This window comes from Homarus americanus, unplaced genomic scaffold, assembly GCF_018991925.1.
Source record: "Homarus americanus isolate GMGI-L3 unplaced genomic scaffold, GMGI_Hamer_2.0 scaffold56579, whole genome shotgun sequence".
Classification (NCBI taxonomy): domain Eukaryota; kingdom Metazoa; phylum Arthropoda; class Malacostraca; order Decapoda; family Nephropidae; genus Homarus; species Homarus americanus.
The window spans coordinates 385,677-401,102 of NW_024745952.1; the positions used below are offsets into that span (position 1 = coordinate 385,677).

Consider the following 15,426-nt stretch of genomic DNA (forward strand, 5'->3'; position numbering starts at 1 on the left):
TCCATGTTAGGACGAATGAATCCCTTATAAACTTGAAGTAGCGCCTCTACTCCCAGACTCCCTGGCATAGAATAAAAGTGTCTTGTAATTGCCTAAACTATTGTTTGCAAAAAAAATTTCACGAGATTAAATTGGTGGCAACGAATGCAATACAATAATAGGTTTTCTAGAGGTTTTCTGATTTTCAATTACAGATATAGTATCTATTATGAGTAAAATGCACTAAAGGTTTTATGATGAAAATCGTCTTGTGTCTAAACTTTTAATTAGAAGAATAAATCTTATTATGTCTTGTGCTATAAATTGATAAAATTTTTATTTAATTATATATATATATATATATATATATATATATATATATATATATATATATATATATATATATATATATATATATATATATATATATATATATAAAATTGGGTGTAAAAATGGCATAAATGAAGTAGCCCAAGAAGGATGATCACTGTCCTCTATGCGTGACCATTAATGGCCATTTGTAGGCATGGAAAGGCCATTAGAAACCACAAGCAGGGCATAAGTTTATATGTACAAAGAGTACTAACTCCAAACTTACCTGTGTGTGTGTGTGTGTACAAGAGGCACAAGTACGAATGAGTTTTAGTAACAGTTTTTGGTTTATGTCTGTTATAAATGTTTGTCTCGTGGTTAGTTGCTTAATGTTTCTGTATTTGTGGGTATAGTTAGTGGATATGTGTGTGGGGACCTTTAGTTTTTTATTTAGAATTTTGTTTTATTATTTCTATATATTTACTCTTTTTTCTTTTCTCTTATATGTCCTATTTCTCCTTCTTTCTTCAGTACATGGAGTTCTGAAAGCTTTCCTTTCAATCATATTCAAACACCTATACAGTACAGAATATTCCATTAAAAAAAGTTATAAAAGATGCTTAAATGATTTACCTGTGTTCCCTCATTAAACAGATGGAGTTCTTGTTCCCGCACCTGTGGTGTAGGAGTGCGGAGTTCTACAAGACACTGTGATGACCCCAAGCCTACTTATGGTGGAAGGTACTGTACAGGTGAGCGGGTGAGATATGAATCATGCATAATGAAGCCATGTCCCTCGGAAGCATTAGACTTCCGCACGCAACAATGCCAGGTGTACAACAACAAGAATTTTGGCCTCTCTGATATTCCCGAAGATGTCATTTGGATTCCAAAATATGCCGGGAGTAAGTTCCATTTTCCTTTTTTTTCTTTTTCATACTGTTTGCCAAAAGAGAATCAGATTTCTCAAATAGTGTAAGATAATGATATATAAAACAGGATTAAAGCTAAGTTCAGTTATTTTTTTATACATTACTCTCTTACTAATCCATCATCTTCATCAGTTTCTCGAGAGGATAGTTGTCAGCTGTTCTGTCAAGTTTATAATAAAACTCGAACCTCGTACTTCAAGTTACGAGATAAGGTTGAGGATGGCACAACATGCGGACCTGGCACCTATGACATATGCGTCAATGGCAAATGTCACAAGGCTGGGTGTGATTATGTCCTCAACTCCACAGCAAAGGCTGGTAAGATAACATGCACCTTTTTCTACATGGACTAAAAATATGATGTAAACTGTAATAATAAATGACACTGAATAATTGATAGAAGCAAATATAAAAGTTACTTGCTTGTCAGAATATAATTAGCCCTTCTTTCCTTTTGATTGCCATGTCCCCCTTCTTGACATTTCGATATACAGCTACCACTACTTTTAGTACATTATAGGACCAGTTAATAAGATTCTGTAAATATTCCTGAGCATAGCTACATCTCATTGCAGCTGGTGTGCGTGTGTAACCTGATGTGCGCCCTGGCATATGTCTATTTGACTACTGTATTTGCTTACTAATTTACGTGGAACTAATAATTTTACCTTTACCTGGGCCAGATACCTGTGGTGTGTGTAATGGGGACAACTCAACATGTCAGGTGACTGCAGGGTCTGTGGAGAAATCTCGTCCCTACGGCTACACAGATATTGTCATCATACCTGAAGGGGCTGCTATGATAGATATCACCCAGAGATCCTATAGTGATCAAAATACTGACGATAATTATCTTGGTATGTGTTCCTCTTCCTGCTGTGTAACATTTTCTATTTGAGCTCTGTCAACTACAGAAATATTGTTCCTTTTAATTAATTGGCATTACAAGAACCTAACACTGTAATAATTATTTTGATATGTCAAATTCAGAGCTCCAATCCAAGTAAAATAAAAATAACTAACTGCTCTAAAGTATTGGGAAAACTTTATTTATATACAGGCATAAATTGAATTATGCAGTACATACTAAGATGCTTTATGATATTTTTTTTTTTACATTTGGTATCCATACCTTGTACTGATTTAGGCCTTTCTGTCCGTTTTATTTACAGCACTGGTTGATCTAGAAACAGGGAAATATTTGCTTAATGGTGGCTCGGTTGTAACACCTTTCCGTAAGCTGGTAGCATTTGGGGGGACGCTACTTGAATACTCTGGCTCCAGTTCAATTACAGAGCACATCAATTCTACTAAACCTCTTCAGAAGAAACTATTGGTTCAGGTCCGTAAGTTTGTATTACTGTTATATTAACAACTTTAGATTTGTGCAGTAATTGTAAATTGCCAGCTATTGTTATAGAATATTGTATAGTGAAATGTGGGTGTGAGTTGCCATAGAGTTTTACAGTCACTTGTTTCCTCGATGTACAGTAATTCCTGATTTTTATTTGTTTCTTTATCAAACTACCAAACCATAATTACTTACCAAACAAATTATGTAGAACAACCATACAAGTCTTCTTTAAAAATTTAATGTCCGCGAAGATAAATGTAAAAAATTAATCTGTTCAACATTAACACATGATGATGAGTCATACAAAATCAGGTATTTATTAAAATGATGGAAGGCTTCATCTGTAATTCATTCCACTCATTAAAATGATTCTTCAGTGAGGCTTTCATCTCGATTTAATCTACCACCTTCATCCACAAACCACCAGTATCTTGTCACTCATTTCAGTAATTCATCAGATTATTCCTTGACATGAGTAAACTGCTAGTTAAACAATCACTTAAGCTGTCCATCTGTTCACTTATTATAGTATTAATGCAAATCATCTTCTGTAAATCATCATCATTCAACAGAATTCCAAACGCCCAGGCCATCCAATATTCTAACATCCATTCGTCTTTCAGGCAACTGCATATATATATATATATATATATATATATATATATATATATATATATATATATATATATATATATATATATATATATATATATATATATATATATATATATGCTCATATTTCATTTTAACTTTATAGGGCTTTATGAATTAATTACAGTACAGGGTATTTATCTCTCTCGCTGTCATTTCGGACTCATTTGTATAGTGTAAACTTCGAGTTTCGCATCCATACAGAAGGAATGGATCAGATACTCTATCATGCAGGCTTTTAGCATACTGCATTCCCCACCATGTTTGCAAGACAACTTTATTTTACTTTACCTTTTTTTACCAAGTACAATATTGTACTATGTTCACTTTCATACAGTATGTTTGATTTTCTATCGCCAGTTTTTGTAATCATAAATTCCAATTATTTGCCTTTATCACCATGTGCGGTGTTTCTTCATTACTCAGATTTGCCATTTCCTTTTAACATTCTCCTAATAACTTTGTCAGCTAGATTTTTAAATTCTTCCCCACTCATTATCAAATCCGTTTAAAGTAACACCTTTAATTTTATACAACAGCTTTAACTAAATTCGCTGTCATTTAGGTTCAGACTGTACCTCATAGTCAACCATCAAATTTTTGGTACTTAAATCTTAAAAAGTGCTTTATTAAAAAAAAAATAACTCCTGCATAAAACTGTAGATAAGGATTCCTAGATTTTTTTAATTTTTTTGTTACATTCAGTTAGATAGGTTAGATTTACCTCACCTTCACCACCCCGACCAAATAATCCTTTTCCCTATTTCACTGGTTAGATTATTTAATCAACCCCACTTTGAATTACTAAAAAATGCCTTTCAATGTTACGAAAAATTAAACAGATCTGTAAATAAGATTTACCATTAAATGCAATGGGTGTTACCTTTTTCTTAGTTCTAAGTGTACTGGCTACATAATTGTGTGGTTTTTATTATACATGTATAGAATTATAGAAGTACTATCACAAAATAAACTACAGCACTGGTGTTTAGAAGAATTCAATCTTATGTAAAGAATATCTAAATGCTATTTCAGTGTATTAATGCATTTACAGGATTTAGAATTTATGTATTACAGTATATGACATTATTGGGTATGTATTTATTTTGTGATGAACACTACTTTTGTCTTCAGATTCTGTCAGTGGGTGATTTGAACCCACCCTACATTTTGTATAGCTACACAAAATCCAATTTGCATTCCGACCCCAATTACTACTGGCGGTTAAGTGACTGGACCAATTGCTCCGAGCCTTGTGTTGGTAAGTAGAAAAAAAATTTCCGATAAAGAAATTGATTAACCAGTCCTATACAGCGAATGAGAATATAAGATTGTTTTTTATAGTATAGTCTTTTCTCGTGTTATCAGGGTGTCTTGGGCAAGAGATTTTGCATGATAGATCACACTGATTGGCATGTTGGGAACATTGTCGTTATGTGGTGCTTCCTAAACAGTAGTTGAAGTTATTTCTTGGACCACTTTTATCTCTGTTTAACCATGTTTAGCATTACCATCCTCTCCTATTTGACTTCACTCACAGAAGTGTATTGAAGACTATATTTTTTGTGTAAAACCTCTCATGAGTTATTTCAGTGGGGAAGAGACTACAGGTACCTGTAAGTCATATTCTATTTAATATTGTAACCCACACAGAAATTATCGAATTCTTACACTGCTTTAAAATGAAAAATGACAATAAATAAGGGTAAAATTATCATTTCGCTCATGCACCTACTGTATTTGTAAGTCATTCAATACATCAAAAACCATCGGAAAATCGTAATTTCAACCTAACCTAACCTAAATATAAAATTCTAAAATTTTCTGCATTACTCAAACGATAATACCAAAATAAGAATATTATTTATATTTGCTCCTAGATAATCTAAGCAATGTATAAATTTAGTTTATTAACTGACAATGCCAGGAAACAACCAGTCATTACCTAAATGAGAGAGCTGGATATATTCCCCTAATGTTAAAGCATTATGCTTTATTTTCATATCTGATTTATTTTGTTAAAAAAAAGCTACAGTGTATGCACGAAAGGAAAAAAAAAACATAGTCCTGTTTGACATTGATGCAATTTTTTGCTAATGCAGTAACTAGGCTAAGTTATTCAACTGTATTTCTTACTTGTACAGGTATGTCCTTTTACCAAAGTGCCTTGTACTGTATTTTCTTCTGAGACTTCTTACTGTCTTGTTATGGACTTTCAAATTTACTCAATGATATTATATAATAAAACAAGAGAATTTTCTTCCTCAAATAATCTACTGTACATGCACCCATATGTAAAGTGACACTGTACAGGACATCCCCAGTTAATGGGTACCTGTAGCTAATTTGGGAAGTGAAGGCAGTTGAGAGGAGTGCCATGCACATTACCTCCTTGTGTACAGAGACTCAATACCGGTATTCAATCTACTATCTCTGCACTCCCATGGACCAAATTTACTGTGGCCCAATCATCCGTCCACCATATTAGATACCAAAAGTATGTTTAATTTTACTCAACCATATTTGACATCATTCTTTGCAGGAACTGTCCAGTGAAAAGATATGTGTGGCAGTTGTTTATCTGCAGTTTCTTAGCATTCAAATACATATACTCAACAGTACAACATCTATAGTAAACTGGTTATCATGTATTCATGCTACTGACATTAATGATTACCTGTGAGTCCTGGGAACCAGTTTAATACAGTAGTAGTACCACACATTCATAATGTCACCTATGGGTTAAAAAACTAAATGTTAGTCAGTGAGGGCAGAGTCCAAGCATAGAGAGTGTAGAGGAAAAGTATGTGCTGGAAAAGAGAAGGTACTGAGACCATCTCTCAGTACTATAGTTGAATAGTTGAGTTATTATATATGAAGTTGGTAAAGAAGGGAGCACTTACTTGACTACTGCCAGGACCCTAATTAGGTATGCTTTGTTTCTGAATGAGAGTCATATCTGTGAAAGTTCAAGAATAATACATTCTCACACTTACAAGTAACCCTGAACCAGCCCACCCTTAACCCAAATCATCCCTAACCCAGCCCTTACCCAAGCTGACTTAACCTGACCCATGGTTTAGGGATTTGCAAACATGAAACTTTGCAAGGTTGACTTTGCTAATCCTAACTTTAACATTTCTACTATTGCTTCTGATGTCCCTTATTATGGACAGTTGTTGCAACCGAGAGATAACTCATACTAATACTGTAGTAAACTAGCTCCATCCATCACTTTTGAGGGTATAGCCTGGGTCTATATTATACTATACTATACTATTATACTATATTATACTATATTATACTATATTATACTATACTATACACAGGTCTCTTCTATACTAAACACAGTCTTCTTGTCACAACTCGGTTTATGAGATTGAATTTCCAAGCTGGATACATGAAGAGTGCAGGTAGTTCTTAATACTTACCATTTTTTTTTGTCTTTTTGGTCAGGTAAACGTAAGAGGACTGCATACTGTGTAAGGACAGACACGGGAATGCAAGTAAAGGAAGATTTTTGTTCCTCACATCAGAAACCAGCAACACAGCAAGAATCCTGTGCTCATACTTGTCCTGTTTCTTGGGAATACAGTGACTGGTCTAAGGTAACTTATTTGGTGTTGATCTTGTATAATACTGTACTCTACTGTATTAAGAATTTTAATCATGAAAATATTATCAGGTAGATCCTAAAATAGTTAATTTTCGAATAGGATGTCCCTACAGTTAAAGGCACCTAAAAACTGTTTGTAATAGGAATATGAGCACACCTAATAATGCCGTAGTTCCTTTCATAGATGCAGCAGATACAGTACAAAGGGGATTAATGATTTGTGAATACAGTAGCTGTAAATTTTAAGTCCAAAACACATTTAGAGATGCTGTCATTTACATTTTGCTGACTAATAGGGATTCCAAAGCTAAAATCACTTTTAATGATTACATAGTTCCATGGCATTTGAAATGTGTTATAAGTCAGTACACCATAAAAGAAATATATCCTGTAGAGTGAGCATTATCCTAAGTACTGTAATAAATTTTTGGTACCTATCCATGTACTGTATACTGTACTACCAGGAAAGAGAGCATAATGGGTTTGATTTAGAGCTGTTGTTAGTGGAAGGTAAATATAGACAGTGAATATATATATATATATATATATATATATATATATATATATATATATATATATATATATATATATATATATATATATATATATATTAGCAAAGGGATTACAGTACAGGTGTACTGTATTTTGAAGTTGAACCTTTCTTTTCTTTCTCTCCTGTATATGTCCTGTATATGATTTTGTTTCAGTTTCATGCTCATTTGTCATTAAAATTATGCACAGATATAGTTTCATATTTACTGACAATCAAATACTCATAGATATATTAGTAATGCTACATAGTACATGTATAAAATTATAGTGCAAACTTTGTTTTGCAGTGTGTAATCAAGAATGAAGAGTGTGTGCGGCAACGTGAAGTCATTGCTTGTGTTTCCAGCCTGGGCAACAGTGTAGAAGACGAACGCTGTGCAACTGACCAACAGTACACACAAGTTAAATGTCCTCGTGATGAATGTGCATCTTGGGGTTATGCTGAATGGTCTCCGGTTAGTCTTGCAGCACTTCTCAGCATAAATAATTTACAAAACTTATATTTACACATGTTAGAAATATTAAGTACAGTGGTCCCTCGGTTAACGAAATTTCGGTTAACGAAATTTCGGTTAACGATTTACCTTCCACAAGATTCTTAACTTCGGTTAACGAGCAATCCCTCGATTAACTAGTTTTTTACGAGCCGACTTCAACATGTTTTCGCTTGCATTTGGCGGTCCACCAGCTGTAGTATTAGTCCGCCAATACAGTAATCGGTTTTAGGGCTTAAATTCCTTACTATTTTAGTAAATATCAAGAAGTTTATACTATTCAATAATTTTAAAAGTTTAATATTAACTTTTTTAGTCATTTTAACAATTATTGAACATAATTGAAGGTAAAAAAAACTAGTTTCTGGCGCGCCATCCAGCCTGTTAACACACCAGACAGGCGTTAGTCTCTCTGTTTTCACTGGAGGTAACATCTTGCTTAACACTCTCTTCAACTAAATGCTTTTTTTCTGTGTTTCCAAGCAAATTATTGGTCATTTTGAAATATATTTTACATATTGACAATATATAATGCAGTGCAGTGTTGATTTAAAGAAAATAATCTTGAATTACACCAAGAGAACTAAAATTTTATGGGTGAAATGGTGCCATGGGGTGACTTCTCTTCCACCCCAATGCCTTCTCTTCTTCCTTCTCCTCCACCCCCATTCTAATTCCCATCATCATCATCATCATCCAGGAGCCTTCTACATACACACCTCAAAGTAAGTGTACTTTTCTACCGGTTTTGTTAATTTAGGCGATTTTCGGTGAGCTGGAAGCAATTACCCAAAAACCCATTGGAACAATGGTTTCGGTTCACGAGCAACCTGCTGGAACGGATTGTGCTCGTTAACCGAGGGACCACTGTAGTAAGTAAGCTATTAGTTGTTGTTGTCTTAATGTAAAATTGGTTTAAGTTTATAGTTCCTCTCTTGAGGTTAATGTCTTTACCCCTGTGAGCAATGTAAAGATTTTAAGCTGTGACTTTTCTTATTTGTATTTTTAACCTGTAACCTGTCATTCAGGACCTCTCATAATTTTTTGTATTTCATTAGATATTTGAAAATCAGACAGGCTACGTACAGTAAAAACCCCGTAATTCAAAATAATAGGGAGATTTTACGAAATATGAGATACACCTTTTCCAGAGGGTAAATCCTCAAATGTCGGTATTTTTCCATTACGGTACCTGACTCAATCAAAATTTAAACGTTTCTCAATAGTGTATATTACCTTTGTGTTTGCCCTTAGGACAATTATTTCTTTTACTTGTATTGTATATGTGTGTGTGTGTGTGCCTGTGGTGCAAAGGTCAGCATACTTGCCTCGCAAGCGAGCAGACCCCGGGTTCGATCCCCGGACAGGGTGAAACTATGGGCAATTTTCTTTATGGCATTTGCCTCTGTCTACCCAGTGGTAATTGGGAACCTGGATGTTAATCGATTTGCGGATCATGTTCTGGGGTACTGGTTAGCCAGTGCAATTGGAGAGTTGTCCGGTCTTCTCGGACTATTCCTTGACACTGGCTCACACAACTCGTTAACTTATGGTGTGGTTGTTGTGTTGGCGACAGCTTCTACACCTTAAACAAATTCACGCCGAGGTGGACTTTGGGCCGACCATCCTCGTAACATGAGAGGCAACCATTATAATTATAGACACACACACTCAAAACACATACAAATGAATAATAATGGGAAAATGCTCTCACAAATAATCAGAAACAAATTTATACAAAATTTGACAGTCTAAGAACATAAGAATGGAGGAAACTGCAGCAAGCCTATTGGCCCATACTGGGCAGTCCCATTTACACCCAACCCCTATCATTCATGCATCCATCCAACCTATGTTTGAAGCTATCCAGCGTATTCGAGTTAATGATGATGTTTGGTAACTTGTTCCATTCATCCACGACTCCAAACCAATATTTTCCTATCTCGTGCCTAAATCTAAATATTTCTAATATAAAGCCATTGTTACGAATTCGCTTTATTTATTAAGGCACAGACTTGAGGGTAGACTGTCACATTTTTTAAAAATTTATTTCGGATTGTATATATGTATTGCATTGTATTGTATATATATATATATATATATATATATATATATATATATATATATATATATATATATATATATATATATATATATATATATATATATATATATATATATATATATATATATATATATACACACACACAGTGACCCCTCGTTTAACGAACACCTCGGTTAACTTAATTTCGATTAACGAACTGCCTTCCATAAGGATCTTCAATTCGGTTAACGAAAAAAAATTCGGTGAACGAAGTTCTTATGAACCGACCTCAACATGTTTTCGCTTGCACTGACCGGGCAACCAGCTTTAGTATCAGTCCGCCAATACATTAATCGGTTCTAGGGCTTAAATTCCTTACTATTTTAGTAAATATCAAGAAGTTTATACTATTCAATAATTTTAAAAGTTTAATATTCAATTTTTTAGTCATTTTAACAATTATTGAACATAACTGAAGGTAAAGTGACTAGTTTAATGCGCGGCATCCAGCCTCTTAACACAGCAAACAGGAGTTAGTCTCTCTCTGTTTTCACTGGAGGTAACATCTTGCTTGAGACTCTCTTCAACTAAACACTTTTTTCTGTGTTTCCAAGCAAATTATTGGTCATTTTGAAATATATTTTACATATTGACAATATATAATGCAGTGCAGTGTTGATTCAAAGAAAATAATCTTGAAATACACCAAGAGAACTAAAATTTTATGGGAGAAATGGTGCCATGGGGTGACTTCTCTTCCACCCCAATGCCTTCTCTTTTTCCTTCTCCTCCACCCCCATTCTAAATCCCATCATCATCATCATCATCATCATCATCATCCAGGAGCCTTCTACATACACACCTCAAAGTAAGTGAATTTTTCTACCATTTTTGTTGAATTTAGGAAATTTTCGGTGAGCTGGAACCAATTACCCAAAAACCCATTGAAACAATGGTTTCGGTTAACGAACTTTTCGATTAACAAACGACCTTCTGGAACGGATTGAGTTCGTTAACGGAGGGGTCACTTTTATATATATATATATACGCCTGTGCACCTTTATATGCTGCTCTCTCTCTCTATATATATACGCATATATATATATATATATATATATATATATAACTATATAATAATATATATATCTCTGCTATATATATATATATATATATATATATATATATATATATATATATATATATATATATATATATATATATATATATATATATATATATATATATATATATATATATATATATATATATGTATACAGACACACACGTACAGTTAACTCTTTTTTTACGCGCGTTTGATTAAAGCGTTTTTGGAATAACTCAATTCTTCAATTAATACCAAAAGCTACCCGTCATTTACTCGCACCTCTTTTTTAAATAACATGGTCAAGACAATTTAAATTTGCTGAGCGTATTTGCCTGGTCGCCTGGCAGTGGATTCGTGTGTGAGGCCTGGTGAGGTGCTTTTAAGTTAATACTATAAAGTTGCAGTCATATCAACATCAACAATTTTAATATTATTATTAATAATAATAATTATTATAATAATGTAATAATTAAGATTATTACTACTAATGATGAAGATAATGACGTATTCTGTACAACAACTGTGACGACGTCCAGCAAGCTTCCCGCGTATCGCTTTCTCGGTTCACACCAACACTACTTTTTCTCTGTGCTCTCATTTGCATTGTGTATTTATCACGTACCTTTTTAGTGTTAAACGCTGTTTTCCCCATTGAGGATGTCTAGAAAACATCCATCTGCCTCCTCTGAGGCGCCTAAAGCTAAAAGTCTCGAAAAACAATTGCAATAGACGTGAAATTAAATGTGATCACCCGCCTTCAGAGAGAAGAGCGTGTGTCGGAGGTTGGCCGCGTGCTTGGTTTAAGTGAGAGCACTGTTCGTACCCTGTGTGGTATATGATGGTTCCCCTAACCTGTACCATTTACATGTATTCTTATGGGAAAGTTATGTTTTATGCATTTTTTAATTCAGCGGTGGTTTTCAAGAACGTACACCCGCATAAAACGAGAGGTGGGTGTATTTACAATACAGGTAAAAGGAAATTACTGTCTGTAGAACAAATGGCTCCCTGTCCCAGCTGCGAAAATGGCAGCAACTTTAAAACTACCCACAGACATTTTTGGGTACATCCAGAGTGTCAGCCGTGGATAATAGAGGACCTCAAAATAAAAATCCGCGAATTTGGGGGGCCCCCTGTATTTCTTAAAATATAAAAGAAATGATGTAGAAATCTGCAAGATCTTATCCATGAATTCTAATAGGGACTTTTGGCTAAAGAGATTATATATATATATATATATATATATATATATATATATATATATATATATATATATATATATATATATATATATATATATATATATATATATATATATATATATATGTATATATATATATATATATATATATATATATATATATATATAGTATATATATGTATATATATATATATATATATATATATATATATATATATATAATTAACTATGAGACCTGTTTTTATGTGGGTACAGTGCTTATGCAAGGAGGGAGACACTGAGGGCATGCAGCATCGTCCATATTCATGCCAGCAGCGTGAGCGACCACTACCAAGCTGGGAGTGTGAACAGCTTGATAAACCAATACACATTCGCAATTGTTCTTGTTGGTATGCAGAGGAATGGAACTCTTGGGTAAGTACTGTAATTGTTTTATAGTTTTCCTGAACTATGCTGAAACTCACAGAAATAGATGTACTGTATTAGTGTCATAATCTGGACACACGTTTTCTCTGATGCAATCAAAATTTAATGAAAGTGAATTATCTGAAGAGAGGCAGCTTTTTATAAGCAAGCTTTGTGAATTTGGGCCAGGTACAGTATGCATTAAAATTACAATCTAGATGATTATCATGGGATAAACAGTGTCCTAGATGTAAGGAAATTTTACCACTTTGTGTATGGTACATTACAAAATTTTTATGTACAGTTTTCTAAATCTTTGAAGTAGTAAGCACACCCACTCGAAGGATTATGTTTTGTATATTATAATTTTTGTTTACTTATGCATGTTGCTGAGATTTCCTTTGGAGACTACTGTATTTAACATTTACTGGGTATGTATGGTCATGTAAGTTTGAGTAAATGGGCATAGTTATACATATGATTTTGTTAAACCACATTAATTTATTTACTGTAATGAATTACTTTGTACAATAATTCCTCTTTGTTTAGAGATGCCTTATTACAAATTCTGGATACAGAGTACAGTACAGGGCGTCCTCGCTTAACTTCGGGGTTACGTTCCTGAAAACGCGACGTTATGCAAAACAACGTTAAGAGGATCAATTTTCCCCATAAGAAATAGATAAAATACGAGAGTTACTTTCGTGAGCCCCCTTTGCCCCATGAAAAAGTTACATATACAGAAAATCATTGCCATTTCTATAGAAAATAGTATATAGAACTACAGTATAGTAAGTTTGTATTGGTACTCACCGATGGGCGGAAGAGGTAGAGCGAGTGTGTGGTGGGTAGTGGAGCGAAGGCAACTTTCTGAAACCTCCTCCCATGCCTTGCCAATGTTGTCAATTGCATGAAGAATGTTGATGCCGCGTCAATATTCTCGGATCGTTGGTTTATTTTCTCCGTCTGTAGCCTTGAGCAGATGGGCCATGGTACGGCATAAATAATACGCCTTGAATGCTGCTATGACGCCTTGGTCCATAGGCTGCATCGGTGCTGTTGTGTTGGGAGGCAGGAATACAATTTTTACACTGTTATGCAAGTCGTCGAGATTGGGAGGATGAGTTGGAGCATTGTCACAGATCAGAAGAAGTTTGAAGTTAAGGTTCTCCTTGGCACAGTGTTCCTTCAGTACAGGGACGGAGTACACGTTTAACCACTGGCTAAATATGGCGCCGGTTATCCATGCCTTTTTATTTGCCTTGTAAATGACAGGAAGGTGATCCTTAGAGTAACCTTTCAGGGCCCGTGGGTTGGCAGCGCGAGAAATCAGCATAGGCTTCAGCTTGAAGTCACCAGCAGTGTTCGTGCCAAGCAGCAGCGTCAAGTGGTCTTTTGCCGCCTTAAAACCTGGCACTCTTTTCTCCTCCTTGGAGATGTAGGTCCTCTCGGGCATCCTCTTCCAAAGAGACCAGTTTCATCTACATTGAAGACTTACTTCGGTGAGTAGCCTCCTTGCTGGATAATCAGTTTGAATTCTGGCGGGAATGTCTCGGCAGCAACCGTATCTGAACTTGCAGCTTCACCAGTCACTTTTATGTTATGGAAGTTATAACGACGCTTAAATCGTTGAAACCAGCCTCGGCTGGCCGTAAAGGTCTCTTTTCTTCGATCCTTCACCCTCTTCTGCCTTTAAGTCATCAAACAAGGATCTGGCCTTATGCTGGATAACCATAAGGCTCACGGGCATTGCGTTGATTCTGGTCTTTCATCCACATTGCCAGCATCTTTTCCACCTTGTGTATCACAGTGCTTCTAGCACGAGTCGTCTTAGTACCAATCAAAGAAGAACCACTTCCAGCATTAACCTTAATCTTGTCAGAGTTGGTCTGGATAGTACACACCGTTGTAGGAGTTAGACCAAGCACAGCGGCTATGTCCACAGCACGTTCCCCTTTTTCAAATCGGGTTAATACATCCATTTTCGTAGCAAGGGTAATGGTCTTAACGTTGCATCTTCACTACACTAGCATCAGTAGCACTTAATGGGCGCTTGGAAGCCATTTCGAATGGTTAGAGTACAGTTTAAGAACAGAAACACTTAAGCACACACGGATGATGTGAAATCGTAACAGAGACTGGCTTGGGGACGCTGTGACATTCCGCGAGTGAGGGCAGCGCGCCGAGCCGAGAGAGTGGGTGATGCGCCATAGAAAGTAGTTTGTCACAACGCATAACGACTTAGTATCGGATCACCGGGACATTAAACAAATTTTTGGTCTCTAAAGTTCAGCGACGTAGTACCGAAACAAAGTTAAGCGAGGACTTACTGTATTTAAGGAGATTTAAATTTGGGTGAAATATGGTACTGTATGTGTAATAAATTGACGAATTGTTAATTAATAGCAACTACTGTACAGTATCTAGTTTACTTATTCATTATGGCACAAGAGCATACAGTTATTAGACCTCTACCAGCCACTTGGTATATCTTAACAAGGTTCTGGAAGCTCTGGCACGGATGCCAGCTAGTCGAATGGTTATTTATGTACAGTAGTTCCATGTCAATTTTGCCAGCTAGTGGAGCATGCCAGTCAGTCAAATGCCAGACACCTGTAACATCATTTTTAGCGTGCGCGCGTGTGTGTGCGCGTGTGTGTGCGTGTGCGTGCGCGCGTGCGTGCATGCGTGCGCGTGTGTGCGTGTGTGTGCGTGTGTGTGTGTGTGTGCGTGTGTGTGTGTGTGTGTGCGTGTGTGTGTGTGTGTGTGTGTGTGTGTGTG

The 15,426-nt window shown here is 35.4% G+C and overlaps 1 protein-coding gene across 3 annotated transcripts in view; it reads left to right on the forward strand.

Annotated features, from left to right (window-relative positions):
- Positions 1–15,426, forward strand: part of LOC121878834 (A disintegrin and metalloproteinase with thrombospondin motifs 9-like) — a gene marked incomplete at its 3' end in the record, with an annotated part of 66,528 nt that overhangs the window by 9,344 nt on the left and 41,758 nt on the right. For all 3 annotated transcript variants that reach the window (XM_042385247.1, XM_042385249.1, XM_042385248.1), the window contains 8 exon segments: positions 946–1,196; positions 1,356–1,541; positions 1,907–2,080; positions 2,396–2,565; positions 4,363–4,489; positions 6,685–6,836; positions 7,684–7,851; positions 12,496–12,654. In XM_042385247.1, the coding sequence (XP_042241181.1) occupies positions 946–1,196; positions 1,356–1,541; positions 1,907–2,080; positions 2,396–2,565; positions 4,363–4,489; positions 6,685–6,836; positions 7,684–7,851; positions 12,496–12,654 (1,387 nt within the window).